Here is a 16,601-nt window from a genome sequence, read left to right as displayed (position 1 = left end):
GTTCCCGTCACGAGTCCCGGCCACCTCTTCCGCGCCAGGGAGAGGAGACACCCGCAGGCTGAGGGCGGCACGGCGACAGGGCCGGGCTGGCCGCGAGAGAGGGCGGAGAGCCAACCGAAAGAAGAACCGCGCGCCCGGAGGGCGGGCGGAAGACGCAGGCGGAAGGCGGTGGGCCGGGTGGGCGGGGCGACGAGGGGGCGGGGCCGCGCTCGCCGGGGGGCGGAGCTCCGGCGCCGGTCACGTGACGGGCCAGGCGGCGGCGGCGGTAGCGGCGGCGGCCGCGGCGTCTTTAGCGGCGCCCAGTGCAGGATGGTGCTGGAGGCGGCGGCGGCGGCGGCCGTGGTGGCGGCGGTGTCGTTGGTGGCAGCGGGAGGGGGTGCTGTGGCGGCAGCGGCGGAGGCGCCCGCGGGTGGTATAAAATGGCGGATTTCGAGGAGTTGAGGGTAAGCGGGGGCGCGGGAGTGGAGAGCGGAGGCCGCGGGGGAGGGGAGGGGAGGCGGGGAAGCCGTAGCGTCGCCGGCCGCCACCTTCTGGTTTCGCGGGGACCGGTTGGCGGAGCCCCGAGCCCCGGCCCGCGTTCGAGCGGGCGCCCGGGCGGGCGGGGGAGGGGAGCGAGGCGGCGGAGGACGCCCGGGCCGCGCGAGGGTGGCGGGCCTGGGGCCCTGGGTGAGGCGGTTGGTGGGTCCCGCCAGGGGTCCGCACACCTGGCGCGGGGGGCCGGGGCCGCTTTCGCGAGGGGCTCTTGGGGACCCAACTTCCCTGTTTATTTTGAGGGGTGAGGTGGGCATCAGGATTTGTTTTTCAACCTTCGTGAGGGGTGTACGTGTCCGGCCATCCCTAAGTCTACGGGCTACTCACTTGGTGGGAGGCTGTTTTCTGAAACGTGAAGTGGCTTTTAGGAATTCTCTGTCTTCTATGGGTGATGCTACCGCTTAGTCAGATCTGTCACGAGAAAGGCCCCTTCCTCCCACCAGTGCTTCCTCAACCCTACTTTCAATGATTGGCCTTAAACCTTGGTATTTTCTTAGTGCATGGTAAGAACTCCGCAAAGTCCGTGTTGTCATGAGGTTTGTGAGTTCGTAATGCACTTGAAAATTTTTTCTCCCTAGCCTTGAGAACAAGGTCACAATTTTATTTTTGATACCTTTGTACAGTAGAGGTTTGAAATGGGCTGTACTGGGGTTAGCACGGAAAAGGTGTTTTTCCCGAAGCTGATAACCTTCAAAGCCGTTAACTGAGACAAAATTGTGGTAAACGAGCCAGATTTTTAAAGAAAAATTTGTAATAATTGTTGAATTACTGGCGGCATAAATGGGATACTTAAGGACGGAAACCCTGATTTAAAAAAAATAGTCTTCAAAGAAGGGATGAATAGGAACTTGAAATTAAGTTAACTGCAGTCAGTTTGCACAACCATAGCTGTGTTGTTAGCATTATTTTTTCGGAATAAGAAGAAAGAGAAATCTGGTAAAAGATTCAGTTTGTATGTTTATTATTGTCTTTTGGAGAGGGAAGGGATGAGGGGAAGGATGTTGGCTGGTTACCTGGCTGGTTTGGTGAACATAAGTAAAAGAACGTATTCATGGTTCTGCTCTAAAGGTAAATTGTTTCACTTTGAATAACGCCTGCCATTTTCTCTCCTGTTGTTTCAAAAATTATTTAATTCCTAGTAAAGAGAAAAGTATAATAATGCATTTTATGGCCTATGCTAGCTTATACAGGAAACCGTTATAGTAGGTAGAGGGTGTTCATACTGATAAGTGTAAGGGTGTTAATGTCTGAGCCTCGGCTGTAGAGCTTATGACACCTGTAGAACTTTTGAAACAACAGGCCTGAGCCTCACCTGTGTAAATTAATGCATTAGGTTTAGGATGGGTTGAGAATACTGAAGTTTGTAGTTATTTGTATCTGCAATATTGTCTTAGTTTTTGTGTAGTAAAGGATGTATGTAACTTTTCCTATTCTGAGATTTTCTTGTTGATGAAAACTTTTTCAAGACTTGTGTTAGACTTTTATAAATGTTGTTGGTCAAAGCTTAATAAAAAGTGGAGAATTTATTTATTGATATAGGGCACAAAGGGCAGTCAGTGCTTAGGTTGGAGTGGAACCAGGAACCTGGAAAGTGGTTGGAAACCAAGATTTTCTTTCTGTCTTTGTCTCCCACTGCTTCCCCCTTCCCTCCCACCTCTGTCTCCATCCCTTACCCCCCTCTCTTCCCTCACATTTTGTTTTGTGGGTCATCTTCATCTTTTTCTGTAAATTAGCTGTCTTTGCCTCTCCCTGCTCTTGCTAGAAGATGGCCCCTCCCCCACAGTTCACGTTGTGAAACTAACTGGGAGAGTTTTCAGAGGAGGGGAAGGTATGGACTGTGCAGATACTGAAAGGATTATCCACCCGTTTTTGCCTTACCTGCTCAGTAGCATCCTTTACACTTAAAGATGCGCTGTAGCTCTCCCCTATCCCCATTGTGATGATGATGGCAGATATCCATTATAATAAAGTGCTTATTAAATCCTTGGCTCTGGTTTAAGTACTTTATATACATATAGTTATTTAGTTCTCACAACAATTCTATGAAAAATTGAGGCACAGAGAGGTTGAATGACCTGACCTAGATCACACAGCTCGGCGATACTGGAAGACCTGGGATTTTTAACCTCAGATCTAGCTTTAGAGTGGGTGCTCCTCAGTCTAAACTATAATGCTCTGTTCAGTTTCCTTTGGGTCCACGTGGTGCTCTTAGCTATCATCCTGCACTCTGTGAATTAAATTGAATGATAATGCCCTGCTTATGTGACATATAGTATTGTAGGGAAAACTGGATAACTGACTAGAAATCTAATTAGAAAGAAGGAAAAGGGGAAGAAACGTTGAGGGTTTACGAAATGGTCTCTTCTTCAGAATATATTCTGAAGTAAATTAAAGGACCAGGAAAAATCATGGGCATTGGTTTGTTGGCTAACTTCTTGGCAGTAGAAGAAATGGCCTGCTGACCTGAATGCTGCATACTTGGCTGTTGATAATGCCGCTGAGAGGATTTCCTTCTACTTTGTCCGTTATCACTCAGGGCCACTTCCTACGAGCCCGTATAACTGGAGCAGGTCACTGCTGGCTACTGCTGGCATCGCCTGTACTGGAGGTCTGAAATTTTGGGAAAGATCATCCTCGCTGTGCTTCAGTGACTCCTGTGCCTTTGTTTTGCTCGGGGGAGGAGAGTTATTTGATGAGGCAACTCCTGTAGAACCTTAAGAGACTGCCTGACAATTTCAGTTTTTGAGACAGCTTAGTGGGCCGGTACCAGAGGTCTTGTCTAGTCACAGCATAATATGGCATCCCTACACTTTGCCGCTTTCAGTTCTAGTGACCAAGAGAATACCAGCACACCTCTCTTCAGTTCTTCAGGGGGAGAGGATCTGAGTGGCTGAGCTCAGGTGAGGGTCCACTTCTGTCCTGATTATCTATAGCCAGGAGGTTAGAGTCACATCATACAAACCTGACTCACAAGATCGTTCTGATGGGTTGAGGGAAAGGAAGGGGTAAGTTCTATGTGAAGGGAAATTGTGGGCTGTGTAGTCAAAGATGATTATGACAGTGCATCATGTATTAGAAGCTTTCGAGGTGCTAGAGAAGAAATTATTGAGTTCAGCGGTTGCTTGTTTAAAACATTTATGTTGTTAGGAGTTCGTGAATTAACTAACTAGTTGTGAATTAACCTGGGACAAGCTCAGACAGTCTGGTGGCCTAGACCTCTGTCACTGCTGCCCTGCTTTCTTCCTCCAAAATAGTCTCTAGCAGTGCCAAGCACAGTGGTGGAAGAGAGGCAGAGTAGTTGGAGTCTGAAGTCCCTCACCTCTTCTTCAACCAGAGTGGCTTTTCTACTGTTGTCTCCTCCAATTGCATAATTTTGATACAGCTACTGGTTCAGTCCTCTGGCAGTCCTTAAAAAGGTCCCAGCTACAATTTAACCTGGTTAATCCACTCTTCCGACTTCTCTCAAGTTTAAGAGTGGAGGGGGGATCTGTTGTAGTAACTTTTTTTTTTAAGGCTCTCTCTCCTGTGTTCCTCATCCCCTTCTTTTTGTGCATTGAGAATTTATCTGTGTGCGTGTCAGAGAAGGAGAGTGAATGTGTATGCAAGAATCTAGTGAAAGAGCCAATGATTATAACTTTCTTAATAGATACTGATAAGCCAGACACGGAAGATCGAATAAGAGGCTTAAGTAATTCTGTAATAGAAGATTTTCTGCCTGGAAGGTTTGAGTGTTTGGTCCTTGCTTGCCATCCTGGTACCTTTAGATGCTGTTGGGATACAGAGGGAGAATGGGAAGTTAATGGGGAAGGAGGGTGTTGAGGTTAGAGGTCCTCATTCCTCCGAGCTCCCAGCTATTGGGTGAAGAAATCGACTAATACATATGATAGATGTAACAGAATTCAGCATATAATTCAAAACTGTTATTAGCAGAAACATCTAAATTTCTCTGAGGACTTCATTTGAGATCACATCTATGAAAGCACATTCAAAACCAAATATCTAATTTAAAGTGAAATAGATAATTTTTAATAGTCAGTAAACCAAGATATTCTTAGCTATAGTGGACATTTTCGTGTTTGTTTGCTCTTTTGGTCTGCACCTTCCGTCTGGTAAACATGAATACTTTTTATGATAATGGTGACATTTTTCTAACTGTTAAATTCTCCAAATGTTTCTCTTTTCTCAACATTTTTGCCTTTGGTTTTCTGGATTGGATCTTAGCTAGTCTATTTAAAAATTTTTTTCTTGAGATATAATTCTCATCACCACTGTTGAATTTCAGAACATTTTCGTCACCCCAAAAGAAAACCCGTGCTGGTTAGCAGTCACTGCCTATGCCCTCTTTCCCCTAGCGTCTGCTAATCCACTTTGTCTGTGGATTTTCCTGTTCTGTACATTTCATAGAAATAAAATCTTACAAGTGGCCTTTTGTGTCTGGTTTCTTTCATTTAACATAATCTTTTCAGGTTCATTCTTGTAGATGTATCAGTACTTCATTCTTTTTTATGGCTGAATAATATTGCATTGTATGGAATATACCACATTTTGTTTATCCATTCATGAGTGTATGTACATTTAGGTGATTTTCACTTTTTGACTGGTGTGTACATTCATTTACAAGTGTATAAGTTTTATGTGGACATGTGTTTTCGCTTCTCTTGGACAGATACCTAGGAGTGGAATTCCTGGATCATGTGGTAACTCCATGTTTAAGTTTTTGAGGAGCTGCTCAACTCTTTTCCAACTGCTACACCATTTTTCATTCCCACCAGCAGTGTATAAGGGTTTTAATTTCTCCACATCCTTGTCCTTGCGGGTGTGAAGTGGTATCACATTGAGGTTTTGGTTTGCACTTCCCTGATGACTAATGACGTTGAGCATATTTTCATGTGCTTATTGGCCGTTTGTATATCTTCTTTGGAGAAATATGTATTCAAACCTTTTGTCCATTTTTTAATTGGATTATTTGCTCTTTTTTTTAAATAACTGTTTATGTTCTTTTTATATTCCAGATATAAGTTCTTTGTCAGAGATACAGTTTTCAAATATTTTCTTTCTTTTTATGGACTCTTTCACTTTTTTGATAGTGTACTTTGAAGCACAGATATTTTTAATTTTACCTGTTTTTTTCTTTAGTTGCTTGTGCTTTTGATGTCAAATCTAAGAAACCATTGCCTTATCCAATGTCAAAGATTTATTCCTATTTTCATCTAAGAGCTTGTATGTATAGTTTTAACTTTTACATTTAGATTGTTTTTCCATTTTGAGGTAATTTTTTTTTATGGTGTCAGGTAGAGCTACAGCTTCCTTTGCATGTGGTTATCCAGTTTTTCCAGAACTATTTGTTGAAAAGACGATTCTTTCTATATTGAGTTGTCTTGACAGCTAGTCTGTTTTTATTCAGGTATCTGAATTTAAGCAATTCACAGTTGAATTGAAGTTGAAGTAAAAGTGATGTGGAATTCAGTTGGTATCAGTGCAAACTGTCCTCTATGAATGTTCATTTTAAACCCCCTAGTAACATGGCCATTTCTCTAGACTTTTTGGAAAAATGGTTTGAAACAAAGATTTTTGTGTGTGTGTGACTTTGCAGAGAATAATATGAACTTAACATAGCTATTCAGAGCTCTCCATTTGGTTATTCATACAAGTCAGTTAAAAGCAGATCTAGATTATGCTACAGAAGGTTGTTTTTTTGTTTTGTTTTGCTTTGTTTTGTTTTTTGATACTAGCATTGGGGATGCATGATTTTCATTTGTATATCCTTAGACAAATTATTTGACCTTTTTTCCCCCAATCTGGAAATGGCTTTAATATTTTAAACTTTCTTGTGTCTTTATCTTTTTCTTTCTTTCATTCTTTTGTTTTAAATGAATGTTCCTTTGAAAAATTCAAAAAGAAAAGTAAAAGTTTTCAGTATAACTGCCTTAAATGTAGGTTTTTGTCTTAGTTTTTTTAGGTTAATTCTAAAACTCAAAGCATATCTTTCTATATTTTGATTTTTCTTTCAACTCTATAAACAGTACCTGTTGCTTGACTCTCTAGTAAATGAGAAATTTAAGTCATTTTGTTTTCTACCTGCCCTAGCACTTTGATTTCTACCAGTTACATTCTTTTTCCTAATTCTGCTGTTGATTATTTTAAACTTCTTGTAATAGTTAAATTTCTGTTTCTTGATTTAACAATTTTAGACACTATCTCTTTAGTTCCCAATCTTACAGAGGATTTAGCACCCATCCTTTCCCCTTTGTTTCTCTGCCTCCAACCTTCTTCCCTATTCTAGCCTTCATTTTCTATTGATATTACGTTGTTGAGATTTATAGCATTTATATTACGGTTTATGACTCTTCTAAACTTCTCTGTACTTATACAGGAAGATTCTAGAAACTGAATACTAATAACCAGCATTTGTAACGTGTTCTGATATAAATATTTGTTACTATAAAACCAAGTAGTGTGGAGCAGTAGAGGAACTTCTGTGTTGTTAAACCTGGGCTTCTTAAAGGAGAAATGCAATAGAGCGAGGCTTGATTGTGGAAAGCTCATGAAAATCACTTTTAAACTTTTTTTTTTAATTAATTAATTTATTGGCTGTGTTGGGTCTTCGTTGCTGCACACGGGCTTTTTCTAGTTTCAGCGAGCGGTGGCTACTGTTTGTTGTGGTGTGCAGGCTCCTCATTGCCGTGGCTTCTGTTGTTGCAGAGCACGGGCTCTAGGCGCGTGGGCTTCAGTAGTTGCAGCACGTGGGCTCAATAGTTGTGGCTCACGGGTTTAGTTGCTCCTCAGCATGTGGGATCTTCCTAGAGCAGGGATCAAACTCGTGTCCCCTGCATTGGCAGGCGGATTCTTAACCACTGTGCCACCTAGGAAGCCCTCCTCTCCTTTTTTAAAAACAGCAACCTGTCCTTGATTTATGGGGGAAAATACCTTGAACTCTCTTAGGATACTAATTCCTTCAAAAAGTTCTCTTGAGTCAGTTCTTTGAATTGGTAGTGGTTAATAGTGGTTTAGATATTTGGGTATATTATGCTAATTTAAAAATTTTAAATATTTAATTTATTTAATAGTTACAAAAGATTGTAACAGGTAAGATGTAGGTAAATAAACATACATGTGCTCACCATCCAAGTTAAGAAGTAGTTCATCAGGTCAGCAGGGTGCCCTTCCCTGAGCATATCCACATTATATAGATACATATAATTATATATATATAAATCATGTATTTTATGTACAAATTTTTTGGTGTGTGTGTGTTTTAAAATTTTATGCAAATTGAATAATGCTGTATGTATTTGGGGTGTTTTGGTTTATCATTATTTTTGAGTTTCCATTATATAAATACCTGTTTATTCATTCTTGTTAGAAGTTTGTGTAGTTTCCTTTTCCCCCCTTATCTACACTTCTGAAATCCAAAAAGCTCTGAAAATGCAGTAACAAAAACCAAAAAAACAAAACTTGGTGAACAAACTTAATCTGCATTGATATGATGCTATTTATAATCTTTATCGATCTCATTTAATGTGAATATTTAATACAGTATGTTTCACTGTAGAAATTCTAGGAATAGCATTGCATTGCTGGAACTTCAGGGTATTTGCATCTTCAGCAATAGTGGATAATGCCAGATTATTTTCCAAAGAGGATTATATCAGTATTTGCTCCCTCCAATAACGCAGAGGTTTTCATTGCTTAGCTTTCTTGATAATACTTAGTTTTATCAGACTTTAAAAGTTTCTGCCAGGGAGTATAAAGTATCACTTTTTAGTTTTCAATTTTTTCCTTTTACTAGTGAGTTTGAGCATCTTTTACTGTGCTGATTAACATGTTCTTCCCTCTTTTGAGATTCTATTCATTTTTTTTTGCACATGTTTTTACTAATTTTTTTTTTTAAATTTATTTCTTACTGATTTGTAATAGTTCTACAATTGAATCTATCTATACTTTCTGGACTCTAGTCTCTTAGTCTAACAGCACCTTCACATTGTTTTAATTACTGTAAGTTTATAACATCTTCCATAAAAACAAACTTCTATTGCTGTAGGGCATATATATGTATAGAAAGTACACAGATCATGAGAGTACTGCTGGATGAATTTTCTCAATATAACCACATGCAGGTCAAGAAATAGAACATTACTAGCACTCTAGAGAGTTCCCTTGAGTCCTCTCCCGGTTACTAACCTCCTCCTTCTTAAAGATACCTACTGGCCAGAATTTAACATCTTAGACTAATTTTGCCTATTTTTTGAGTCTCATATAAATGGAACTATATTATTTATATATTTTTTGTGTCTCACTTTTTTCTCTCAGATATGTTTGTGAGATTTATCCATATTGTTGTTTGTGGTTGTGGTTTTTTGTCCATTCCTTTCCACTAGCAAAATAATAGAGTTCCAGTTGCTCCTTGTCCTTTCCTGTCCATCCTTTTAATTTTAGACCTTTTGGTGGATGTTTAGTGGTTTTAGTTTGAATTCCCCAATGAGTAATGATGTTAAGCCCCTTGTAATATACTTATTGGTCATTTGGATGTCTTTTGTGAGGTGACTTGTCAAGTCTTTTATCCATTTTTATATTGGGTATTTTTCATACTGATTTGTAGGAGTTTATTTTACAAATATCTTCTCGTTTTCCCAGCCGTATCCATCTATTCAAAGTTCTGTTTGATTTCTTAACTCACCCGTTGCCCTTTTTCCATTGGCAGATATCTCCAGGGGAAAAGAGGCATCAAATGTTAGACTCCATTTTCTAGGCTTCCCTTCTTTCCACAGTCTTGACCTCCTAGGTTCTTGCTGCCTTTGTAGTGGTTCTTCAAAGAGATGTTTTTTATATTATGTTCAGTTTTTAAAGTTTTCATAGGGAGGATTGGTGTGAAACCATCTAGTCAGTCATTGAGGGACACAGAAGTAGGCCAGTATCTCCTGCCTTGTGCTTCTTCAAGGAACTTCTTGGTGGTTTGCTCCTCCATATAATTCTGGAATCATTTTTTAAGGTTATGTAGATAAACACACACAACGGGAAGTTGTGTACATTTTGATGGGAAGTGTATTGAATTTGCAAGCCAGTGAACATTGTAATATCCATTTATTTAGGTCTTTTACAGTCTCTTTCAATAGAGTTTTATAATTTTCTTCAACTAAACTATTGCAAATATTTTGTTAGCTTTATTTCTAGGTACCTTATTTTTGTGTCAAATCATTAATGGTATCTTTTGAAATTATATTCTCTACCTTGGTGGTGTATAGAAATACAATTTGACTTTGTATAACAACCTTGCTATCCTTCTAACTGTGATAAATTGTGTATAGAATTCTTTTGGATTTTTTGTGTAGACAGTTCTATCTGTGAATAATGACTTCTTTGTTTCCTCCTTTCCAATTCTTATGCTTTTTTTTTTCTTTCTTTTTCTTGTCTTAATGTGCTGGCTAGGATCTCCAGTACAGTGTTGAATAGAAGCGGTGATGGGGGCATCCTGATCTTGTTCCTGATTTTAAAGGGAATGCTTTCAGAGTTTCACAGTTAAGTATGATGCTTGCTGTAGGTTTATTGCAGATAATCTTTTCAGGTTAAGGATTTTCCTTTCTATTACTAGCTTGCTAATTAAAAAGAAAAGCAAATGGATGTTGAATTTTATCAAAAGCTTTTTCTGCATCTTCTGAGAAGATCATATATTTTTCTTCTGTAACCTGTTAACATGGTGAAATACATTGATTTTCTAATATTTAAACCAACCTTGTGTTTCAAGTATAAAGTCAACCCTGGTCTGTCCCTTTTTTCCATTATTGGACTCAGTTTGAATATAGTTAATGTAGGATTTTTGTCTATAATAATGAGTAATATTGACCTATAATTAAAAATATATGTATATACTTTCCCTGTGTCTTCTGGAGGAGTTTATGTAGGATTAGGATGATTTGTTTCTTGAGTGTTTGGTAGAACTCCCTTGTAGAATTGTTACTGTTTTCTTTGTGGGACACATCTTAATCACTGATTCTATCACTTTCATTATACGATTGCTCATATTTTCAATTTTCAAACTGGTTTTGGTAGGTTATACTTTTATAGACAGTTGTCCATTTCATCTACGTTCTTGAATTTATGGCATAAAATTGTTAGTCTCTTATTTTGTAATTAATATTCTTTTGCCTTTTTTTTTAAAATGCTGCCTTTTTCTTGATGAGTTTGAAAAGTTAAAAGTGCCAGTTTTAAAAAGCTGTTCAAAGAATCAGGTTTTTGTCTTTTTTATGCTTTTTAATGTATCCTCCCCCTGGTTAATTTCTGTTCTTTCTTTCCTTTATACTTTCCTTGGGTTTATTTCTATTCTTTTTCTAATTTCTTAAGTTGGACACGTTATTCATTTTCAGCATTTTGACAGGCATTTAAGATCATGAATTTCTATGTATTTGCTTTCCCTGCGTCACACAAGAGATGGATTCTTCAATTTATGAGTTATTTAAAAGTTTTATTTCCCAACATATGGGAGTTCCTTTAGTTTATTTGGTTATTGATTTGTAATTGTGGTTAGGCAGCATGATCTGTATGATACAGTCTTTTGAAATCTGTTGAGACTGTGGTCAGTTTTTTGTATTTGAAGAGAATGTGTATTTTCCAGTTGTTCGTGCAAAGATTTATATATTTCAGTAGTTAGGCTTGTTAATTCTGTTGTTCAAATCTTATATCTTTGTTTCTTAAGAGAGCAGATGTATGTTAGTCTTTTACTAGAATTATTTTTTCAGTTTCCATCAATTTTTAAAATACATTTAAAAATTGTTCTAGTACATGAAAATTTAAATTCATGATACATTGCTGTTGAGTGGAAACTTTTACTCTGTGTAGTGAGTCTTTATGTTTAGTAATGCTTTTTGTATTACATACTACTGTTTGATATTAACATACATACCTATTATTCATTTTGTTTTTGGTCCACTAGTTTTGCCTGATTTTTAAAATTCCTCCTTCCCCTACATTTTTGTGTTCTTTTATTTTAGTTTTATCTCTTGTGAATGTCCTGCTGTTGAATTTAAAAAATAATTTGCTGTAATAGTGTTGGTCTTTGTTTCCCCCGTTGATAATGTCTTGCAAAACTGTAGTACAATATCACAGCCAGGGTATTGATATTGACACAAGATACAGACCCTTTCCATCACCACAAGGATTCCTCATGTTATTATTTTTATAGCCATACCCATTTCCTTTTCCATCCTATTAATCTCTGGGACCCACTTATTTGTTCTTCATTTCTGTGATTTTGTCATTTCAAGAATGTTACATAAATGAACTTGTACGGTTTGTTACCTTTTGGGTTTGTTTTTTTCCACTCAGCATCATTCTCTAGAAATTCATGCATGTTGTTAAATGTATCAGTAGGTCATCCTTTCTTATTGCAAGTAGTAGTCCATGGTATGGATTTGTTTAACCATGTACCTGTTGAAAGACAGCTGGGTTGTTTACAGTTTGTGGCTATTATGAATAAAAGTGCTGTGAAGATTTGTGCATAGGGTTTTTTTTTTTGTTTTTTGTTTTAATGTAAGTTTTCATTTCTTTGGGATAAATGCCCAGGAGTGCAATTGCTGGGTTGTATTATTATTGTGTAATAGTTTTTAAAGAACTTGCCAAACTATTTTCCAGAGTAGCTGTACCATTTTACATGCCTACCAACAATGTGTGGAGTGATCCAGTTTCTCTGCATCCTTGCCAGCATATGGTGTTATCACTGTTTTTGATTTTAGCCATTCTGGTATGTATCTAGTGATATGTTAGTTAGGTTTTAATTTGCACTCCCCTAATGGCTAATGATTCTGAACATATTTTCATTTGCTTATTTTTCATCTGTATATCCCCATTGATGAAATATCTTGTCCTTTTTTCTATTTGGGTTTTTTTTTTCTATTGAGTTTTGAGAGGAGTTCTAGATGTATTCTAGATACTAGTCCTGATAAGATTAAGCAAGAAAAAAAATCAAGTTAGGAAAAATTTATGGGCCCAGCTGTATACATTCCATTGGAATTTATGACCCCTGGTAGTAGTTAACATATGCAGGGAAGCACTCATTGAATTGTAAAGCTCTTTGATGATTATTTGAATGTTTGTGCTGATTAACTCCTAGAAAAAGGTACATAATCATGGGACTTATAATCTGTTTTTGAGTCTTTCTTTGTCCTCTTTTTGTGTCTGTGCCAGAAGATGTTGTACTCTCTTCTTAATAAACTGTTCCTCTGTTTCTTATGCCTGAGCGACTTGTCATTGATCCCGAGGAGAAATTCTTTTCCTTCGGAGATCACGAATCCACTGCCAAGACGATTTTACGGCAGCAGTCCTTTGTTGAAATGTTTTTTCATCCTTTTAACAGGGCATATGCAAGGGCATAAGTTTTCAGTTTTAGTGAAGTTCAGTATATTATCGTTATTCCTTTTGTGAGTCTTGCTTTGAGTGTCAAGTCTAAGAACACTGCTTAGTCCTAGATTTTTTTTTTTTAATATTTGTTTATTTATTTTAGCTCTGGCCGTGTTGGATTTTAGTTTGCAGCACGTGGGATCTTCGTTGTTACATGCAGAATCACCTGCTGCGGTGTGCAGGCTTCTCTCTAGTTGTGGTACACGGGCTCTCTAGTTGTGGTCTGCGTGCTCACTAATTGTGGTGCACAGGCTTAGTTGCCCTGCAGCATGTGGGATCTTAGTTCCCAGACCAGGGGTTGAATCTGTGCCCCTTGCATTGGAAGGCAGACTCTCAACCACTGGACCACGAGGGAATTCCCAGCCCTAGATCTTGAATATTTTTTTCTATGTTTTTTTCTCTAAGTTTTGCAGCTTTATTCTAACATTAAGCATGTGATCCATTTGGAGTTATTTTTTGTATAAAACGTGAGATGAGGTGAAAGTTCATATTTTGGTCTATGAATGTGCAGTTACTCCGGCACCATTTGTTGAAAAGCTGTCTTTCCACCACTGAATTACTTCTGCACTTTTGCCAAAAACTATTCGAGCATGTATATGTAGGTCTGTTTCTGGGTTCTCTGTTATGTTCCTTTAACCTCTATGTCTATTTCTCTGCTAATACTACATACAGTCTTGATTACTGAGCTAAGGTGAAATGGGATAGGCAGATTCTTCTTTCTCTAATCTTTTTCAAAATTGTTTTAACTCTTCTAGTTCCTTTGCCTTTCTGTATAAATTTAAGAATAATCTCACCTATATCCATAAAATGTCTTCGTGAGATCTGGGTAGGAATTGTGTTAAATCTGTGTATCAGTGTAGGGAAGATTGAAATGATATTTTGTTGAGTCTTCCAATCCACAAAGAATCCATTTATTTAGGTTTTTTTAGACTTCTTTCTTTAGTGTTTTGTAGTTTTCAGCAAACCAATCTTATATGTGTTTTGTTATAATTTTAAACGAGTATTTTCATTTTCCTTGGAGTGATTATGACTAGTGCTGTGTTTTTAATTTGTTTCCACATGTTCTTTGTTAGCATATAGAGATGTGATTGGTACTTGTGTGTTAGTTTTGTATCCTGTGACCTTGCTGAACTCAGTTATTAGTCTAGTAGTTTTGCAGATTCCTCAGGATCTGCAAATACAGGTGGGTTTTTTTATTTTTTCAACCCCTATATCTTCTTTTTCTTGTCTTATTCCTCTAGCTAGCACTTCCATCACATCCTTGTCTCATTCCAAATCATAGGGGGAAGCATTCAGTCTTTCACCATTATGTTAGCTCTAGATTTTTTTGTAGATGCTTTCTGTCAAGTTGGGGTTCTCTTCTATTCCTATTTTTTCTGAGAATTTTTATGTGTGGGTATTGAATTTGTCAAATGCTTTTTGTCTTCATTAATATATATTATATATACATTAATATGTATAAAGTGTATTTTATGTATATAAGACAATATAGTAAAGCAATATGTATGTTGTCTTCATTAATGTATGTATTATATTAATATATATAATACATATAAAATCACGTTTTATATATGTATAAAATAAAGTGTATATGAATAATATGTATTATATATGTTAATATATATAATAATGTATATATAAAATGTGGTTTTCTTTTTTAGCTGTTAATATGGCATACTTCACTGATTTCAAACATTGACCCAACTTTGTATCCCTGGAATAAACACCTTGATTGGCCTTAGTGTTAATTCTTTTTATATACTGCTGAATTCTATTTGCTAATACTTTAAATATTTTATTTATTTATTTATTTATTTATTGGCACACAGGCTTAGTTGCTCTGCGGCATGTGGGATCTTCCTGGAGCAGGGATCAAACCTATGTAACCTGCATTGGCAGGCAGATTCTTAACCACTGCGCCACCTAGGAAGCCCTACTTTAAATATTTTAGCATCTGTATTCATGAAGGATGTTAGTTTGTAGTTTTATTTTTTGTTCTGTCTTTGTTTGGTTTTGGTATCAGGATAATAGTGGCTTCATAAAATGAATTTGGAAGTCTTCTCTCATACTCTCTTTTCTAGAAGAAATTATGTAGAATTGGTGTCAATTCTTATTTAAATGTTGGGTAGAATTCTCCAGTAAAATGATCTGGGTGTGGTAATTTTTTTTTTTTTTTTGAGTTTTAAAATTAAGAATTAAATTTCGTGACTAGTTAGAGGGGGTATTCAAATTATCTATTTCATATTGGGTAAGTTTTGGTGGTTTGTATTTTTCAAGGAATTGATCCATTTCAATTAAGTTGCCAAATTCACATGTGTAGAGTTGTTCTTAGTATTCCCACAGTGGTTTCTGTAATGATATCCCCTAATCTTGGTATTTTAATTGTGAAGTTTATTTCATGTTTTTTGTTGGATGTATTGACATATTTGCATTTATTTCTACCCCTTCATCTTGAGCATCTTTTTCTGGGTTTTGTCTCTCCATCTGTTCTGCTGTGTTTTGGGTTGTTTTTTTTTCCTTCCGTCTTTTTTATGTTTTCCCCATTTTACTAGTTGTGAAATTAGTAATTTTGTTTTGTTTTGTTTTTTGCTTTCTCACAGACTCTTGAAGGTTTCTTGAATTTTCTCTTGAAACTTTATTATATGTGTATAAATCTAAAATTACTGTCTTTTTCTTCCTTGCCTGTAGAAGACTTTAAAGTGCTTATCACTCTACCAACTTTCATGCATGCCATTTTGCCCAGCACTTTCTGTCTTTTCTTAGCCTCACAAATTTGATTTTATAATTGTATCCAGTGAATGTTTGTTTAGGCTAATTACCTCCCTCTCCAGGTTTGTCATTTTCTTTGCTCATCATTCTGCTATCTTAATACTCATTCCTCTAGATTACTCTGGTTCAGCAGTGATGGGCTTTTACTGTCCCTTCAATGTGTTAAGTATGCTTTCCTCCTTGGGATTTTTGTACGTCCTGTGCCTTGGAATACTTTTCATCTGGTATCCATTGGGTGCTTTATTACTTTTTCAGTTATTTATTCAGTTAGTTTCTCAGGGAGATCTTCTTTCTTTAAAATTGCAAATCCTCTACCACTTCACTTTGTTGCCTTTTCCTCGTTTATTTTTGTCCATTGTGTTCATCACCACATGCCATATTATGTATTTTATTTCTTTGTTGTAAGTTTGAGCTGTCAAAATTCACTGGAATTTTATTATATTTATACCTTAAGTTTGGGAGAATTGATGTCTTTTCAGCATTTACCTTTTTTACTTAGTAACATAATGTATTCGTTAATTTATTCAAGGTTTTTTTTAAACATACTATTATTTTTCTAAATGTAGGTCTTGCAGGTTTTTAACATTTATGTCTTTGTGTTTGATATCCGTGTTACTTAGATTCATTTTAAGAAATACTGTTTTCTGTGATAAGTTATATGAAAACCTATTTGATGTATAGAAAATTCAAAAAATTTTGTTGATATTATTATTGGGTCTGATTTTTCAGTGGATTCTCGTTTATTTCCATATATAAACAGTTCTGTCATTTGTTAGTTATTAATGTTACTTTTAACTTTTTTACTGTCTAGATTCTTTGGAATTCTATTAAATGACAAAATATAATGTGCATTTTATAGGTCTTTATGATCTGGTGTTTCATCTTTAAGTATCTTTGTTATTGATTTTTTC

General features: G+C 36.9%; 1 protein-coding gene across 8 annotated transcripts in view; it reads left to right on the top strand.

Moving 5' to 3' along the window:
- Window positions 1-224: 224 nt before the first annotated feature.
- PIAS2 (protein inhibitor of activated STAT 2) overlaps window positions 225-16,601 on the top strand; it is a 96,751-nt gene continuing 80,374 nt past the window's right edge. For 4 of the 8 annotated variants that reach the window (XR_009047934.1, XR_009047933.1, XR_009047935.1 and 1 more), the window contains exon 1: window positions 11,876-12,265. Coding sequence is in view for 4 of the 8 variants with exons in the window: in XM_057698369.1 (XP_057554352.1) it covers window positions 12,080-12,265 (186 nt within the window). In the remaining 4 variants the exon portion in view is untranslated. Of the gene's footprint in view, window positions 444-9,957; window positions 10,047-11,874; window positions 12,266-16,601 lie in introns of those variants that run through there. The other 4 variants (XM_057698371.1, XM_057698370.1, XM_057698367.1 and 1 more) reach the window with 4 other exon arrangements.

The sequence above is a fragment of the Hippopotamus amphibius genome, chromosome 11, assembly GCF_030028045.1.
Source record: "Hippopotamus amphibius kiboko isolate mHipAmp2 chromosome 11, mHipAmp2.hap2, whole genome shotgun sequence".
NCBI lineage: Eukaryota > Metazoa > Chordata > Mammalia > Artiodactyla > Hippopotamidae > Hippopotamus > Hippopotamus amphibius.
The sequence above is the reverse complement of the archived record's forward strand: the minus strand, read 5'-3'. Positions and strand labels throughout refer to the sequence as shown.